The 19,768-nt window shown below is 41.6% G+C and overlaps 1 protein-coding gene across 3 annotated transcripts in view; it reads right to left on the bottom strand.

Annotated features, from left to right (window-relative positions):
• Nucleotides 1–19,768, bottom strand: part of abr (ABR activator of RhoGEF and GTPase) — a 122,420-nt gene that overhangs the window by 31,453 nt on the left and 71,199 nt on the right. For all 3 annotated transcript variants that reach the window (XM_084564068.1, XM_084564069.1, XM_084564070.1), the window contains 8 exons: nt 19,589–19,710; nt 17,136–17,304; nt 15,415–15,534; nt 15,170–15,245; nt 14,947–15,051; nt 11,940–12,014; nt 6,808–6,905; nt 6,577–6,708 (listed from right to left, as the gene is read on the bottom strand). In XM_084564068.1, the coding sequence (XP_084420194.1) occupies nt 6,577–6,708; nt 6,808–6,905; nt 11,940–12,014; nt 14,947–15,051; nt 15,170–15,245; nt 15,415–15,534; nt 17,136–17,304; nt 19,589–19,710 (897 nt within the window). The remainder of the gene's footprint in view (nt 1–6,576; nt 6,709–6,807; nt 6,906–11,939; nt 12,015–14,946; nt 15,052–15,169; nt 15,246–15,414; nt 15,535–17,135; nt 17,305–19,588; nt 19,711–19,768) is intronic.

Raw genomic sequence — 19,768 nt, 5'->3', positions numbered from 1 at the left:
ACTAAAAGGCTCTCATTCCTCTCAGGATTTTAGCTGAACGTGGCATTGATGGCCTCTGTGTTCAAATATGACACTCTTTGTATTATCTGAAACCCCCACTTCAGACTGTTACCAATTATTTCTGAACCCTGACTCTTCAATGAGACAAAAGGGCGGTAGTAACCTCGCGGAGAGATTCACGGCGTCTCTCTGGAGAGCATTTCATTTCTCCGGCTGTGATGAGCTCCTTTGTTCTCACTTTAACTCCCAGCATCATATAATTGGCCACCATCTGGGGCTCTCATTCCTATTCTCTTCCTCCATTGCTCTCTCGCTTCTATGTCTCTCCGACCGCCTTCACCACATGTGCTACATGTGCACGTTCATGGTAGGAAATCATAAATCTGTTGTCAAAGCCTTATACTTTCCTGAAAGATTATGTAATGTTATAATGAAGACCAATTACCCAGCCACTCTGACATCTCAGGGGCTCATTGGAAAGCAGTGTGTTTGTACTTTCTGCTGCATAAAGAAAGAAAAAGAGCGAGAGAGAGAGAGAGATGAGATGGCGAGGGAAAAACAGGCAGAATGTGAAGGGATGTCCCAAAGAGATCCTCTGTCCTTTAAGTGGCCTTTTCGTACTGTCACCCAGTCATCAAAAAGCTACAGCAAAGCTTTTCCGCTTTGCCCTTCCTACACGGTTCACAGTTCAATCTTTATCCTTAGCCGAATCAAAATCTGTCCAACGCCTCCGACTGGAACAGACACCAACAGCTTCTGGCATCTCTTCACTTGCTCAGAGATGCAATTTAACTGGATATTTATCATCACCATCAAAGCTGAAAACCATGTTTTTAACATAAAACAAATTAAGCAGAAAATAAATACAAAAATGAATAGAAACACAAATAAATACAGAATATAGAAGCAAATTAAAACGAAAATATAAGATGATGCTTTTATAAAGGAATTGACCCGCTGTGCTTCCTATGCTTACCCAGCTTAGACCATCTGAATCAACACACACAAAAAAAGAAAAGCCTCTAGTTGGATGACAAATGGTGCTTACATGTGTCCGTTTTGTCTTCATCCTCACACACAAACCAGCTTTGGCAGGTCAGGGGCTTTCCCTATTCTACTCAAAGAGGAAAAAAGTGGGTATCTGCACGTTTGCACAATCTAGGAATGCGTGTAGTTATTTAGGGCACGCAGATCCCAAGCGGCAGGGAGTGAATTTTTTAAGTGGGAACAAAGGCTTTCCAAGTGAGGGCCGTGACGGAGGAGCTTCTTTGTGGGAAGATGACAAGGAAAAGATAAAAATCCATCAAAACGGCGCTATCAGCTCCACTGATCAAGGATCGTCTGATGAGGAAGTCGGCTTAACGCGGGCTCATCAATAAAAAAAAGTGCCATATGTTCAAACACGGAGACTATGAGAGATGAAACTCATTAAAAACTGTGGATAAAAAAAAAAATACATATATACAGAACATAAAGAATAAAATAAACAGGATAGGAGGAAAAGAGCAAAACGAGTGATCTTACTGAATGAACATACACACTCCATCTATCTACAACCCTCGACCCCCACTACACAAACACATACCTAGCCAGACAAAGGAGGCATAAGCTAATAACCACCAGGTAATATAGCAGGCTGAAGTTATTGATATCATTTACAATGCATTAGCCCATCACCCAGTAGTGCGTGTCTGTGGTTTATCCCCAGGGGGCCTGAACACACACACACACACACACACAGAGCAGAGCCCCATCTGTTAGTGCTGCAGACAGCTGTATGTGTGTGTATGCATGTTATGTCCGCAGGGGGTGTACGTAGTGGAAACATGACAGATCGCAGCCCTAAATGACAGGGGGAAAAAAACAAAATAGATGACACCATCTATTAGACATTTATTTATATGAATGCCTACACACTGGAGCATGGAGACACACACACACACACTCACACTCACACCCCAATTAAAACCACTAAGCTCCATGTTCAAAACAAACACCGCATGAAACAGCAGAACCCCACATGGCCCAGAGGGAAGACATTTTTTAACAGAATTACATCCCAGAAAAAAAAAAAAAAGCTGGGCGTGCTAGGCATAATTTCCATAAAAAAAATAAAGGAAAAAAACTCATTTTGTTCTCATCAGTGTTAATAATATGCAAGAATACAACAGAAACTAGAAATGTTTTTCTTTCTCATAAACAAGAAATAAAGAATCCTCTAGTCTTTGCTAATGGAACCATTTGCTTACAAGCTGTTTTCCTGGTAAAAGTCATTTCTCTGTTAGAGCATAGTGTACATATTTCTAAATACACTCACCACGCTGTATTTTATTCTCATGACAGCCTAATGTTGGCATGATGTCTGATGCAATTCTTGAGAGATTAGAGCTCGAGGCCTGCACTTTTTGCACTGGCTCGGTGCCACTGGTCCACAAACTTCACCACTAATTCTCCAGATGGCCAGCTTACTATTATCCCAAACAATGGCACTTTCGCCAATAAACCTTTCACATAGCATGTAAAGATCAAACTTTGCGTCTAATGTCTCATGTGGAGGGAAGGGCTTTGGCTCTTAAGTGGGAATGAGAGTGCATAGATGCTCGCCTCAAAGTTTACAACCCCTCTGCACCCGGAGCTTTACAGTAACGGCGGGCTAATGCGCGTACCCCTGTCCAGCCCCTCGGCCTCCGAGAAGAAACTAAGAGCTGCCGGGAACAAACAACTTTATCGCCCCCTTCTCTTTTTGTGCTTAATGCCCAACTTCTCTGGCTCCCATTATCTCCGGGAAACAGTTCAAAGCTATCAGGTTACTGCTTACTGAAGCCTGGTAACTCAGAGAGGCTGACACGCGCCCAACCTGGAGTACAAACCAATAAAAACAACCCCCAGGATCGTGCAGCAGGAGGTGGGAGAGTGTAAAGTGTGATGGGAGAAGAGGATTGGAAGTGGGTGAGGTGGAGCTTCTCTGCTGGGAACAACTCTCTGCTTGAGATATTACAGGACTCCTGAGCTTAATAAGATTAACAAATATGGATGCAGCAACAAAGTATGTACGGGACATGCAGCTCTTCTGCAGAAAAAAAAAAACACACTGAGGAGGACATTTAGTACAGCACTTAAGAGACAGAGTCTCAGTGAGAGCCAGCAATGTGTAAATAAAACTTTTCAAACTGTGGGTCCTCCTCAGACAAAACTGAGGACGAAGGAGAATCCATTTTGAGGGTAGCTGCATAAATGGGCATTTTAAAGTACTTTAATTGTGACAAAATGTCTTACCCACAGCTGACTAGTTTACAGAAGAGCCAAACTGAGATATCTACCTTCCCGATGGTTTTAGAACACCATCAATTGCCTGTCCCTTTCATCTCACACTTACATGTAAACCTCCAAAGGCGTCAAACTGGAGCCTTAAGAAAAAAAAAAAAGGATCCCATTTCCTCTTTTATAACAGTCCTCACCAGAGCGACATCCGACAGACTAAATGACGGATGGTGCTGGTGGGTGTATGAAAGACAACAAACTCTTCCCCCGATAAGACAAGAAATAAAAGCCTAGGATGGGGTTACCAGATGAAAGCATTTCTGCTACACAAAGCACTGCAGCAGTTAACCTAAACAGTTACATAACCGGTCCTCTGAAGAGTATTACAAGCTATGCTTAGAAGAACTTGTCCAGTGCAAGAGGCAGAGGATGAATAAGAGACCAGGAGAGTGCAGGGCCTGGTGTACTGTTCTAACAAGACTGAGCCGAATCCTGGCATCCAGAGATTTGTGAAGAATCACCACATGCTATCAGAAAACTACAAAATCTGATAATTAAAAAAAAACATCCATCATCACTGTTGGAGCATTCAAAATCATGTGCTGCCGTTTGACAGCAAAAATAATCAAAGCCTGAGTTCAAATAGTTTTCTTAGCCAGAGGACAATCGATGGTTTCGGAGCATAAATATCAGTGACAGCATGCCAAAGAATCTTTCTTTAACTGGCAACTTCGGGAGCTGATACTGATCAATTTCCCAAATCGCCTGCTCAGACACTCAGAGAATCCATTTGTGTTGCCAGTTTGAAAGACACAGAGCGTAACCCCGAGTTTGTTGCCATTTAATGGAGGATTAGCAATGCGACCTCTGAGATCAGAGGTTATCTGGCCGGGGGATGGCTGTCGGGCGTCGGGCTGGAAATAAATGGTGGCATTCCCCATGTGGACAAGCAATTCAATCAGGCTAACATGAGCTGTGCTACTTTCAATTTACTCCTGAGTTTTCTTTCATATTGTTTAAGGATGTATGTGCAGACACAAAATATATCTCCTCTACCTTCAGTAAAACTATATCATGATTCATTGAAATGGCTGTAACTATAACCTTAAAATGAAATAAAAAAATCTCTTGCCCAAATGACGATCGACTTTCTCATCAGTAACAAAAGTGAAGTAACAGCAGAGGGTTAAAAAAAAAAAAAAACTTCCAGCCCAATATGCCCATTTACGGTCCGTCAGTATTCCTTGTAAAGCTTGTTAAATAAATCAGAGGGTCTCCAGAGAGGAAAGCAAAACACTGAAGGCTCCTTCTAAACTCAGCTTCACCAGGAAAGCAAACAGCTCAGGTCCGAGTGGAAGTCTCTTTAGGTATGCGCTCTGTGCGATTCTCGGGCTCCCTGGCTGCCATGTCCACATGATATATCTGTTTAATGTGATGAAACACAAGTCCTACCGTGTCTGAAGCATTCCATTAACAGTGCGGTCAAATTAGAAAAGCTCTTTACTCAGGATTTTCATCTTGCTTTAGTGATAATAAACCAACTGTAAACCAGACATAACATATATCTTTCTGGTTAATGCAACACATGTCCATACATTCAGAGACGTAAGAAGGCATAGGTGCAGATACACTGACTGTATGTTGTTTGTCGTCACTAGCGTCAGTTTTACAACTACAACCCTTGACATCTGTGATCCTCTGTCATCTTTAACAGCATTGATGACAGCTTCTACCAGCTACACATCCACGATCGCATCAACATCCTTTATACGACATATTCTAAACTATTCCCACCCTCTGAGAGTCTGGGAGAGAACATGCCATTCTTCATTTCTATCCCCCTCCTCCTTCTCCACAGCGAGCCAGTGCACATGTGGCGTATTTGTTTGTGTTTTTTTTTTTTTCTTTCTGGGCTGTTGCTGGCTGGAAGTGGACGTTCCCAGCAGCAGCAGCCGCATTCGTCTCGCTGGCTGGCAGCCTCAGCAGTGAGGGTGGGTTTTTACTGTCATGTAAGATATTAAATACTATGGTATTCATCTGTAAGGTTCTGTGTGAAACACTGCACACATTCAGTACATATATGCATGTACAAAGTCCAGTAGCTGAGCCTCTTAACCCAATCACAAAGCAAGGTACAGCAAGTTGGTTAAATCCTAAAGTCTAATTACTGCCAAAAACAAGTAAGGATAAAGATTGTTGTTATTTTTTAGTTATTTTAGTAACTCTGTGCCTCATGGCAAGACACAAAGATTCCATATTAACAATGCCATGTGTGGTGAAGCCTCATTCTCAGTCCTTTATTGCTTTTCAGATGGAATCAAGGGCGACACTCAAGGACACAAATCATCAAACTGAATGAAAAACGTGGAATGTGACAAACAGGAAATGATACAACAAACAAGTCATGGGTGGGATTTTTCCCCCTGAAGTCTGTCTGAAACATGCACGGCAGGAACGTGGGGTCTGAGGAGAGACGACAAGCTTTAAGAAGGAGTTCCAAGATATTTTTGAGATTTCCTTTAAAAATGCATTATTCATGCGGTACATGTTTGCCCCACTTTTTCGATATCTGAGACAGGAGATTTGTATTCCCAGAGCAACTTGTCACTGATACTACTTTTACCCTTGACTGCGGCAGCCGCAAACAAATCTTTAACATTTTTAGCTGATTTGTATCTTGTGTTGAGTCTAAAGAATATCAGGTTCAGAAATAACCTGCAATACCTCTGACACAGATATACGCCACTTGAGATAAACATGAGGGCATTAATTGATGGTAAGAGCACTTCTTGGAGCTGATGTGAAGTAATAATGTGAAGCTCTATCGATTACAGTGGAGCAGAAGAGCAAACTGCAAAAGCAGCAATTTGACTGAATTGCAGGAAACTGACAGGAGTCAAGCTTCACTTGACCATACAGATTTTCCAGAGAAGTTCTGGAAAAATGGAAATATGATACCTCTGGAAGCTGCATAACCTAAACAATGCTGCAGAGTGGAGAACAGCATTTTGCCTCAATACAAGAAACCACAGATTCCACTCTGTAGGCTGTATCACATTAACAAGACTGCAAAAGGGATTTTTATAGAAACATTTCTCACAAAAAGACAGAGGGAAACCCCCTTAGACAAACTCTCCTTCAGACTATTAATCCAACCGGCGTCATTAGAGGCCACCATAACAAAACCACTCAATTGTGCACAGAGGCTAGACATCTAATTAAAATGAGTCACATGCTGCACAAAATCTCCCCAAGAGGACACAGACATCTGTCTTTGTGTACGGCCTGTTTTGTGAGTAGAAGCTGTCCTCTTACCTGGACCTGGCCTTTGCCCATGATCTTGTCCACAATCTCGTTGTCGTCCTTGTTGAGCATGCTTTTGTCGTAACACTTCTCATAGCACAGGATCCGCAGGTACTGGGAGCCCTCCAACTCGATCTCAAACTCCTGAGTAGGGACAGAAAAGGGAAAAGATGAGTAAGATGCTTTACTTTGCATGTGGAGACAAAACAGTGCGCTGTAAAACAAGATGTCTTTGTGACTGACTTCATTCCACTGAGGCTCTGCGGTGTCTCTGAAGACTCTTGTCTTGGCCTTGCTGACAAAGTATCCATACGAGTCCACTTCAAGGGTGCAGTACAAATCTAAAAGGAAGCACAGAAGATAGACAGAAACATCAGATAAAGAAATAACCCTGGATACTAGAATGAAATGTGGGGCACGGAAAGCACCAAACAAACATTTAGATTTATTGACAGGTTCATCATTGTAAACTAACACATCTGAATAATCAATATATATTTAATAATATATAATGACAACCGTGTTCAGTAACCCAGTGCAGTCAAATCACAGGCCTCTATTGATTCCATGTTTCTCCTCTTGTAAAAACAAAGCCATTTAACAGGCACTAAACACGCTTTTAATGGACAATGATGTCACCGCATGGAGATCATTTCTTTTCATTTAAGGTCAACATAATTACAGACTAATGATATTTCTTGTTAATATGCCTCTCAACACTGAAGTTGTGCTGCCAGCTGCCACTAATAAATCTTTTCATTACTGAATTATCGACAAATGTTGTTGTTGGGTGTAAAAAAACACCAGTAAACAGCGTAAAATGCGACTCCAACAATTGATTGTGTTAAAAGGTTTTCGCCAAGCAGAAGTTAAAAAAATCCAAGTTTAAAAGAGAGAAAATACATAGCAGAATACTAGCAAATCATCACATTTAAAAAGCTGTAATAGTGAAAGCTGGAATGACTGAACATTTCATTGTTACTACGTCACCCAGTAAATTAACTGCTGCCATCAACAGCAGTCACACATATAAAATATAAATGCCATTCATAACTGAAGCTATTTTCAAGCAGATACGTCTAAAAGTATAATTAACTTTTAAAAGTAAATTTCCCAGTGGCAGTCTTTCTAAGTAATGTGCATTTAAAAGATGAATAAGGTTACATTCCACCACAGTGAAATAGCCCTTCACTTTGTCAATATGTTTTAGTTGTAGTAGTCAGCTGACAGACATCAATCTCCTGTCTGTGTACACAATCAGCACCACCGGCACTCCTCCACTCTTAACATCCTCACACGGCGGCCGTGGCTCCCCCGGGACCGGCTCTCGCTCGGCTCCTACACGGAGCAATTAAGTCTGTTAATGTGTTTCTTTAAACGCCGCTGAAGCTGTTCCCGTGGACCGCGCTACTGGCTGTCTGTGAAGCGTCTGCGGTACGTCCCGAAGCCGGGACCCGGCCCCCAGGGCTAACCTCTATGTGACAGCATGATGGATGGGTGTATGGTTTCGACCTTTCACCAGGACAGTCACTAAGACGGCTTGATGGGGGGAGCTGGGCTTGTGGTGGCGGTTGAATCTCACATACATCTAAATACACGCTTGCAGAATGACAGAGAACGTGATGATCAGAAACAACAGCCTGACCTGATCCTGTTTAAGGATAAATACCAAGCACACTTGGTGATTGCCTCTAGCAAACATTTACACGTGAATCAGTATAATGAACAGGGCTTTACAGTATAATGGAAACTCATTCCATCTGGTTTCATTCCTTCTCTGTTTGTTTTCTCAGCATCCTGAAAGGTTCTGCCATAATTGCTCCCAATGAGGAAGAGATTAGCAGCAATGGTATGAGGGAAGTTCAGTGAAGGGGAATTCAGTGTGACCATCTGGGGGTTATTTATAAAATGAAGCAGTTATCGGACGCTTCCGCCACACACGGAAGCATAACAGCTCACGGCCGTCGCTTCTGGTTTGACATCCGGCATCATAAAAATATACAAGCTACCTATCAGGGTTTGATTCACAGGGGAGCTGGGATGACACATTTTGTGGCAACACAAGCGATTCAGCGAGTTTAGTTTTTACAGCAACAAAACAGCTTTTGTTTGTCTTCAATTGAGAAAAAGCAGAGCGGGCGTTCGCTTGAGACACTAATGTGATTTAATCCTCTCTCTTTCCTCTAGCTGTGGAGAAGAGGAGGGTTTATTCATAGTCCGGAGCAGCTCCCATTTTTCTCTGGAAGTTGATTTCCTCTCCATCTGAAGTAGGTTTTTGTGCCCAGACCTAAAATTTAAACAAGGCCAGGGAGAGCATATTTAGAGAGGTCTTTTTGTGTCCTCACAGAGGATCCAGGAGGGCGTTGAGAAGTAGGACACACTAAAATGAGGCCTGGAACTCCATGAGTTTTTATTTTCCTGGCAGGTCACCATCCCACGAAGAGTATGAGGGGGATAAATTGGTCAGCATGGGGTTTCTGACCCCTAAATGCAGGGGTTAATGGATACCATCCTTTTCCGTTAGCAGACAATCACAATTAGCAGAGGACTGCAGCCATTGTGGTATGTGTGTTCTTGTACAGGAGGCTAATCTTTGCTCGAGGCTGTGCCGAACGCTGGGTCAAACAGCGGGTTCACAGAATTAGGAGACAGAAAAAAATCAGTTAAACTAATCAGCGTCCCTACAGTTACAAGTCACAGCTACAAGAAGGGAAGGTTGTCTAGGTGGATTCAAGAGAAAATATTCTTCGCACAGAGCAAACAAAATAAGCAGGGAACAGGTTTAATTGAACTGTTTTTAAAAAATCCAGAAGGAGAAAATTATAAAAGCATGGCAAACAATGAATGGTAACACAAGCAGCTATGGCTGGATTGGATTACACACCAAAGCCACATGAGTCCTGAGAATATGTGAACAGTTACAGCAGCGTTTTGCTTTTAATTTGTATGGGAACAGCAGTGAGAGACAAAAAATGTTGGTTCTGACAAGCATAAAAAGCAAACGTAAGCTATTTAATATTCTTTTATCCTGTAGCGACTGTTCTAGTCCCCAGTGAGATGTGGGAAAAGCTCATGTATCTTTCAGCCTGTATCTTTTTATCTGGATCTGTTAATGCTGCTCCTTTAAAGTGCAGGCAGGCAACTACAGGTTATAGCACTGAGCTGTGGTAGCTACTGCATTCTTATAGAGGGAACAATGCGTACTCACACATGCACAAAAATAAACCAACTTAAAGAGACAAGAAATGATTTCCACCTCTCTACTAGGTCATGATTTCCACAGATTTATTTATTTATTTTTTTCAAACAGTTTTTTTTGGGAGATGCTCGACTCTCAGCTTCTTCCTCTGTGACCCAGTTTGACTAACTTTGCCCTGGGCTGAATTTAAAGCCCTTTCCCACTGGGGGGGAGAGATTGTTGTGACACAAATAACAGCTCCAATAAGATCTTCTATTCCATGCTTATGTGATTTTTCTATCAGAAAAGGAGAAACAAAAAGAGACCATTGTAGAGGATGCCACGTCTGCTTAACAATCTGAACCACTGAATAATGACCACTATTTATAATAATTGCACATCGATATGTTAATTACCATATGCAAAACAGCAGCCAATTGTTCTAAAATCCTTGAGAAAAATGCACGGCTTGCATGAAAAATCCACAGAGAGAAATGCTTTGAGCAGAGACAGTGAAGGAAACGTCAACAATGTAACTGAAACCACATCAGGCCTATAACAAACACAGGATGAATTACACAAGAACACCGCCGCGCAGCTTCTATATGAAAAGACAAATTAGATCCCATCATTGCTACATCTGCACTTTGACTAATTTGTGGCATTGGAGGGAATTATACAGGCAGAAGACACATTGCTGAAAACACAATGTGTCCAAACAGCTGTTTTCAAAAGCCTGAGAAATTCTCCTTCATAGGCAGGACTCCACAGAGACGACACAGGGGTATACGGAAAAATACATCCATTTCTGAAAGTGGTAAAACAGTACATCTTTAACCTGCAGCACAAACTGAAGTCAAGATTTTCAAAACAAAATTTAATACTGCTTGACCTAAATATATGCACTAGACACTACCTTAGACCAGACTATGCAAGAAGGCTTGAAGTAACATTATGCACTGATTGCATGATAATATATTAGAGGCAATACACATTTTATATCAAATGTAAATGATGAGCAGCAGCAGTGGTAAATAAAATCACCGTAATGCCTGCACCGACTCACTCAGCCTTTTTATGGATCAGAATATATTTTATGCAGCATGTTTTAAATACTCTCAGACTGCCACTGCCATGTCCGTCTGCTCCATCATCGTTTCTGCTATAAAATGATGGCTTGTTTGTTGCTGGTTTTTGCAAGCAACTTGTGAGAAAGCACCAATGTGTCTGTGTAAATGCTATTTTGGACAATGTGAGATTGATAAATGACATTTATTTGCTTTGACACTTCACTCTAATCTTGGTAAATTCATGATGTTGACTCCTGACCAGAGACGTTCTTTTTTGTTTAAGGGCATCTCTATAAACGGCCTGATGATCACGGAGACCAGAGTGGCCCCAGAAAATACCAACATACCCCCTACCCCTAAATACCTCCGTGGCTTGCATGCCACACCCTGCTTCTGTACACTCCACCGGCCACACTCACATCAAACCGTATCAGTGAAACTATCCAGCTTCCCTCCATACTCGCATAAACACGCACTTTCTTCATTTTTAAACCCCTCGGCTCTCTGTGCTCCATCGAGGATCAAACAGGCTTTCAGAAGAGAAAGCTTTCCAATCCATTAACCGGGAAATTCTAGTGCTACAGTACTGAAGGCTGTCATGGTAACTGGGGAAATCATATTTCTCTGTCTCCGTATCTTCTCCTGATATTTGATGTTTGAGCTGGTGCCTGTGCATCACAGGGCACAGAGTGTACCGGAGCAGCTGTCCACCGCTGACACATGTGGCACAGCCTTAACAAGGTTCTTCACACTTGGCTGATAATAAGCAAATACACAAAGCTTCCTCTACACACAGAGGCAGGGATTATCAGAGTGTGTGAACAAAGGGTATTTTTGTATAATTTGGGATGTCTGCTAAATGAATGCAACATCAGGAATCCACTTGGCTTCCACTGTTCATCATTCTCTCTCACTCCGTCCTGCCCTTTTCCTGCATCCGCCCATCTCTGCTTTGGCCATGGAATGATGGAAACTGCATGTGCAGGCTTTAGTGATTGACTGCATCATGTGTTTTGCTGGCAGACGAGTTTATGCACGGCAGCTATGTGCGAGGGGGATGCCGAGCCAGAGTGTGTGTACAAGTGTGGTGAAAAAAAAATAAAAAGCGCTGCTTCTGGCCAACTTACTGGCTGACTCCTTGAATCCCTTGGCAGAGTGGACGATCACATGCAGAAAGCCGTACAGGCCAGGAGTCTCCTCATCTGGAAAACAAGCACACAGAGCAGTTAGTCCAGTAGCAAGTAAAAATGTGGTGACACACTGTCTTTAAGAGTCAGAATGAGAGTTTGTGCACATAAATAAGCGCATGACTGTCCTGCTTCCTGTCTGCATCAACACTAAGATACTGGAAGAGAATGACTCATGGAGAAAAAAACAGAAAGGGAAAGGGAACCTTCCCACTGAGCGCTAGTGTACCTGCGGGATTAATTTCAATCACATTTCTGTCCTAGATTTTTGCTATATACTGCCAGTTAAAAAGAAAATCTGTAATATTTTGACAGAGGAAAGGATACAAATCCTGACACCTGACAGTGTAGCATCACATATGGTCTGTGTGACAGACCAGTTGATGAAATTTCAGAATATGAAAATGGTCACGATGCTCGTTGTCTCAACCTTCACTTTTGAAATTTGTGTAACTTTTGTGTAATTTCCGCCTCATCATCTACAACCATTCGACATTAACTGCTCAGTGGGGCAGGCTTGGATCAGATCAGAGGGAATCGTGGGCTTTTCCTTCCTTGGGTGGTCCAAACTGCAGATAAACTTTATTATTTTAATTATTATTCAATCCAATAATTTCTCTCACTCCTAACATGTTTGGTTTTTAAATTTTAGATGAAAAATGCATCATAAAAATGTCTCTAACAGTTACAACAACCCTTTGTCTGATCTGTATCTGACCACACATCAACAGGCACAGTCCTCTGCCATAACAAGTGAGCTGGACGCTGAGGGGGAGCTCGTGGGTGGACCCTTTGGGTGGCCCGATGTACCCCTCTCATCACAGAAACACAGAGAGAATACACTCTTGCTTTGGTTGAGGCCTGTGAAGCCTGGCTGTTTCCTGGTAAATAAACTACGATGGAGGGCAGCACTGGGACAGGACTGTTGTGAGCTCCACTGTAGGCGGCTGAGAGGACAGCAGTCAGCCCCCAGGGTTAACTTTGTGAGTGTAACACGAGTTTCACAGGGAGACAGTTCATAGGTTCAGCTTCGAGGTGGCCTGTCTGCTGCTTTTAAAGTGAAACTGAGAGCCGTTTCTTTCAACAATAATATTAATCTATTCCTTTCAATTAGAATCCAACTTGAACAATAAATTGTGGAATAACGATTATGTGATAAGAGATAATAATTCAACCAAAGGAGCCAGGTGAAAGTGTGTATTTAGGGGTCTGTTGTGTCATCCATCCTCTTAGTTATGAGAAACATTCCTCCAGCAGCTGGTCTCCATTTACACCACTACTGCACCCCTTGCATCACGTGGCGCTGAGGTGTGTGTGGATCTACGTTTGCTTTATAATGAGGAGTGGGTCAAAAGTCTAAGACGAGACGCAGAGCCCGGGCCGTGTTTCAAAACACAAGGGTATCACCTCAGTGGAAAAAATGAGAATGTCAACAAACTTAGGCAAAATGACGCTGTTGGAGAGGAGATGGTAGCAGTGAGGTAAACACAGTTAACATTATTCCCCAAACCACTTTCATTATGAGCTGCAGGGAAAATAAGTTTTGGGGGAACGTGGCGGACTTTCTGGGTTTTATAAATGCTTTCTCATTTGGTCTGCAGTCCCTTTTAAGTTTTTTTTTTTTTTTTTAAAAAAGGGAAAAAAAAGAAATGTAATATAATCTTTGCATTATTTATATATTAATTTGATCTTAAGCATTTTTCTTATATGGGCACATTGACCCACTTTATTTGTACAATATTACTGTTTTATTTTTACATTATTCTTTTGTATTGGGGTATAAATAGTGAAATAATTTTCTTTGGAACATTGGACTGGTATATAATAATAGTACTGTGAGAGAGAAGATTTTTACTAGTGTAGTGTAGTTTCTTGTGTATTTATTTATTTATTTTGGCAGGTTTTGTTAATTCCAAAAGTCCAATTAATAAGTCAGACCTCCTGCTGAGTGTGTGCTTACCTTGCATACCATGCATGTGGGACGTGGACAGTTCAAAATTGAATTAACCAAAATAAAACTGTACTCTGGAGATCTATTAGACCACATTCTTTCCTGGAAAAACTTTTGCAATGCCCCTGAAAAATACTTCTGGAATGTGCACTGACGTAGTAGGTGAATGTGAGACTTCTAATTTGCACTGTCATGTCAGAAATCCTGATTAAAGCCATTCATCTTCCGAAACCCTGGCTTATTTAAACAGCATGCAAACATGTTTTTAAAGTGTTAAGTTCTAAACCTGTAATCTGGTAAAACCTCACAGCACTGTTAGGTGACATTCAAGACTCTTGGACAGTGTTCAAAGACTAAAGCAGTGCACCATGGTGCACCAAAAAATGAAATTAGATTCAAAACCAAAAATTCCAATGATCACCACTTTAAAGGTATTCAGTGTCAAAAGAAAAGCTCAAATAGAGATCCCATTATGTAACAAGAAAGCACTGAGGTTTTTTGTTCTGTATGACGCGGAAATGTCTAAAACAATGTGCCTTTCAGTGTACTGAAACCTTCCTGTCAGTGCTGTGGTTCTGCGGTATCGCATGTGTACTGTGTGAGCACTGTGTGAGCCCCTCGTGCTATCCGAGGAGATCAGAGTAGGTCGGCCAGATGGCTTTAATGTCACCCCCCAGCCTCTGAAAGCGGTTGCAACGTGGAGATCTGGAGCAAAAACAAACATATAGAAGCTGAGAGCCCACCGCTGACACACTGCGTGGCACTGACTGCTACGAGCTAGATGAGAAACATATTGTAACCTAGATTCATCTCCTGCTAGGTCCCCCCCTCCTTTCATTATGTGGCTTTTTTTTTTTGAGCAGCGAGTGTAACAGGCACTTTTGTGTGAATGTAAACTCAAAGCAGAGCAGAGAGGATGGAGTATGAGGGACTGTGTGACTGCATAAGAAAGAGGGGTGTTCAAACAGAAGAAGGAAAAAGATGTGTGTTTCATACCGTCTTTGTTACTGGTGACAGGAATGTTGTGGACGGTTCGGAGCTTGAAACAAGAGCTGGTCAGAACCTGGAGCTCTACAGAACTTAATACACACGACTGGAGATCTGAAATAAAAAAAAAAAAACGTGGAAACGTTACCTTTTATGTGGTGAAGCAAGTGAAAACTACTTCAAGATAAACTACAAAAAAAAGGGGAACAACTCCTTTCAAGCCTGGCGTTACCTTTTTTCTGGAGTTTGTGGATACTTTCCTTCCACTCTGACCGCTCATAGTCAGAGGAGAGGAGGAACAGGTAGCTCTGGATACACACAGAAAATAAACTGTTAAAACACTTCAATGGTGTGAAATCACATCTCTCATTCGGTGAGATTTATGACTCTTTGAAAGGTACACATCTCCCTCTACTGGCGGAACTTGTGCGCCGCAGTGACATGGTGACAGGACGGATGGATGGATGGATGGAGTACCTTTCCGTGTTTGTTTTGGATGCGGAAAGGGATGGTGGGCGAGTGCAGGAGCAACCAGGACTCCTGCTCGTTCATCTTCTTCCTCAGGCGCTCCACGCGGCTCTGACCCTTTGGTGCTTTCTACACAAACCAAGACAAGAAAGTTAACTGAATTTTATCTTGTGCTCAAACCAAGAATTATTCATTAAAATGGTAGAGAGTAGAGTAGTGTAAAATACTAAGCATTGCTCTGTAGCATCTTTTAGATTGTGAGTAAGTGTCAGTTTCAAGGTAGGCTGAAGGTATGGGGGACGACGCGGTCTGACTTTGAGAGCTCCTTCTCTAAAATGTAATTTTAATTATGTTCTTACTTCAGTATGACTACAAAATGAATGACTTTGGGACTTTTTCTGTTAGTGGATAAAACATGGTTCTAGTAATGTCTTGATTAATCTCTAGAATCTACACATCGCTTCAGCCTTGGTTTCATTTTGACATAAACATACAAACATTTGGATTACAACGAATATTGTAAAAAATTAAAAGCCGCTTAAGTATGACATCTGATTCTTGGACTTTACAACAAGACTGTTGTAGCTGTTTTGTCCAGCTCTGAATGAGTGTTTTCCTTTTCCTCACCCCAAAAGATTCTCTATGAATATTTGGGCATCAAAACCATTTGTGCTTGGTTTGTTGGATATTTTCAGATAAAAGAGCCTAAAAACAAAATCAAACTTAATGTTGAGGATGACCGCATAAGCAGTTAGTGTGCAGATCCTCAGTTCAATTCCTGACCTGGAACCTTGTGCTGCACTCTCCTGAATTTCTTCTCTTCCCTTTCCATCTCAAAAGTAAACGCAAAAAACGTCATGAATAAAAAAGAACTAACACAAACCTGCATTTACAGTCCAACAGGAACAGATTTCTACATAACAGAGTACTACACTGATTAAATATGTTTACACTGAGATAACAATGGTGTTAGTATTGATGATCCACTTTACAAAACACTTCATAATGTCCTCTTAAATGAAACCAGCCAATATCCACTGTCAGTGAAGACTGACAGTGCTGGATTATTGATATTTTTCCCATTTTCCAGGAAAAGTCTGCGGTTGAGTTTCTCGTAGTGAGAACCACGCTGTGAGTCTTTATATATAATTCAGGGATCTCAGCTTCTTGTCAGTACATAAGGAAAACAAACACACACATACTTCCAGCCCTCACCAGGAAGCCATGAGTCAGAGCCTCGCTGGCTACAATCAGCTGAATCTCTCCCTGCCCTGACCTCCTGTGACTCTAAATACCAGCCGTGGTCACTGCTGTGCCCCGGGTGGGTGAGGTGAACGCAGCGTGAGGGGAATAACAGGAACTCTCTGCTCCTGAAGCCAGAGGCGTGGCGGTGTGTTAATGGGCGCACTTGTGACTGTAGGAAGCTTATAACGTCTTTTCTTTTAACCGCTAAATTACTAATAGCAAATCCCAATACCTTGACACCAAATGTTTCATATTTTCACTTGTTGGTTACATTTCACTGATAAATACGACTTTCCGAGACTTTTAAAATGAGCTTCAAACCGCGCACTTGCTGATTCTTTGCATTGCTATATGATTAAATTGGTTTCAGTCTGGTCTCAGAGTTAAACCCTCGATAACTGACTAAGCCTTTTTAAGCTGTAAGAATACATTAAATTTGGCTCCACACGCCAGAAAATAAATAAATAAACAGAATGCAGGATTACCCTTTCTTTCTGTATCTCGCTCTTTAAGACTGAGATCTTGATCTTCATCTCCTCGATCTCGTGCTCTGGCATGACTTGGATGCTGTGGCAAGAGTCGGAGTCGTCCAGGGCTGTGAAAGTTAAATCCGCCAGAGGGGTGTACCACTTGCACTCATACTGCTGTTGGCGACTGCAGATGGAAGGATGCAGGAGTGAAGGAGGAGAAAATAAAACAAAATCAGTCAGAAAAAATATAGGGCTGACATAAAACATGCAACAACCAGGTAACTAGTCTAATGAGAGCAGTGCCATAATCTGAAGCGATTTTTCATTCAGAAACGTGTCTCTTTGACCTTGAAGCTAAACTGACCCAAACACAATGAATTATTTTCAGCCTATTCATGTTGTCACAAAGCTATACTAATGAAGGTGGTGAATGCAGAGCCCTGCTTCCACCAGGCCAGAGGAAACTAATGTATATTGTCACTAATGAGACTTTAATTAGCATCTGTGAGTGCTGCACAGTCAGCTCATTAACAGTGTGAAACCTTCATCAGACGGATAATCTGAGCAGCTTGATGATGAAATTGATGCATACTGTTAGATCAGTGGCAGAATGTAACGTTCAACAAAGTACATTTGCTCGAGTATTGAATTTAGGTACAATTTTAAGGTACTTGTATTTCTTTTTATGTTATTATTGTTTTTGAGGGACATATTGTATAATATTGATTGACATACATGTGTAAATACAATCCAAATAACACACACAGGCCGGCATAATATTCATGTACTGAGGCCTTCAATACAAAAAATACAATAAAGGACATTTATTGTATTGTATTGTATTATACAACTACTGTTAGAACTGAGTGCATCTACCACTGACAGCCTAAAATTAAGTTTACACTCACTTGCCAGTCCATTAGGTACACCAGTGAAAACAAATGCATTCTAATATAACAGTCCTGCTCTAAACCCCCTTCATGACTGTTTTAATGTTCAGTTTATGTTAAAACAGCATCAGAAAGGTGGTGATTCAGCTGTATGATCATTGTGGAGGATGTAGTTTGTGGTCCTGAATTAAACACTAAAGTGTTTCTGTTATTCAGCCTACCCCAATGACTAAAATGGGGTTGTCAAAATAATAGAAACATGCGTCTGTACAACACAACACAATTCAATAGTTCTACAAACTACAGTCTCCAAAATGAAATCTCAGTTGAATCAACAGCTCTCGGTTATTTGAACTAATGCTGAATACCATAACATTCATGAAGCTAAGATTTAGTGCAGGACTGTTATATTAGAATACAATCGTTTTTTTTGTACCTAATTAACTGGCAAGTGAGTATAGTTTCAAAGAGATTGTTGGGATGGTTTCAGAGTGAATTGGGTGTATTTCAGATTAGAAGAACACAGATTTTAAATGACACTATAAAACACTAATCTTATTTAGTGCACATAATTATTATGTTCTTGCATTCCACTGGGACAGAACCTCTTTCTGTAGTGGCAGCAAAAAGAACAAGAACAATCACTTCTATCATGTGTAGTTGAGTCTTCGTGAGTTCTCCGAATGTGAGAGTTGGGCTTTCCATTTATTAATAACCTAAGTACAATCATCCCCCCCCCCCCCCCCCCCCCGGTTATATTCCCCTGATCACCCACTCTGTTATTGTACCCCTCTTGTCTCAGTGCTCTGGGGTCTTTTGGGAAATCTCTTTGTTTTACAGTCCACTCATTTCTATATATTTTTTTCTACACACACACTTAAACACACCGTCTTACAAAGATACAAAAGTAAAGGGTGGGGTTATGTTTAATACACGACTGAGCAGAATATGAATAAATCACCATAACCAATCCCCTGGCCTTTTAATAACAAACAGCGAGGGTGGAATATGTATATAAAGATAATGAAATATCCAGGATGTAGAACGTGTGGTAATCATTGTAAATATGACGGTTTCCAAAGCGACAGAGATAATCATGGGATTAATCAGGGATTAAAGCTCCTCAGAGATTTAACACAAGGTGATTGAGTTTCAGGATGGCTGCTCTGCGCTGTGTGAGTGCAGCCCCAAGGAAGCCTGCTGAGATCACATCCCAGATCATAATAGTCAGATTTACAGGTCTGGTAGCTATGGCAACGCTATAATCGATGGGTGGCTGAAGGTGACACAGACAAACGCATTTAGCTGTAGCATCACACACAAACACTCCCGACTCTGTTTTAGTCGCCTCTCTTTACTTTGCCTTCAGATCAAACACTGCACGTTTATTTTCTGATCAACACCTTCAGCCTCACTCTGTGTTCAGCTTGTGTACTTGGTACCATACAAGACAGGAGAAGGAGAGAAGATCTTCTGTGAGGTGCCAGGTTCATCGTTTCCGTTTCACAGTCTGGGTCTGACAGGGTGATGTAGAGGGTGGAATAAATAACACGTAGGTAGAAACAAAGGTGGACTCACCCCACAGACGTCTTCTTCATCTTGGCACAGAGCAGCAGGTCGGTGAAGAGGAAGACGTGCCGTAGCTTCCTGGAGCTTTCCGCCACCTCCACCAGAAAGCCATCCTTCACCAGCTGACGGGCCTAAGAGAGTATCTGGGGTCAATTCTTGCTTGATGTGAACAGAACGCTGGCAAACTGG

The sequence above is a fragment of the Chelon labrosus genome (assembly GCF_963514085.1).
Source record: "Chelon labrosus genome assembly, chromosome: 17".
NCBI classification, from domain to species: domain Eukaryota; kingdom Metazoa; phylum Chordata; class Actinopteri; order Mugiliformes; family Mugilidae; genus Chelon; species Chelon labrosus.
This window is presented reverse-complemented; position numbering and strand designations above follow the sequence as displayed.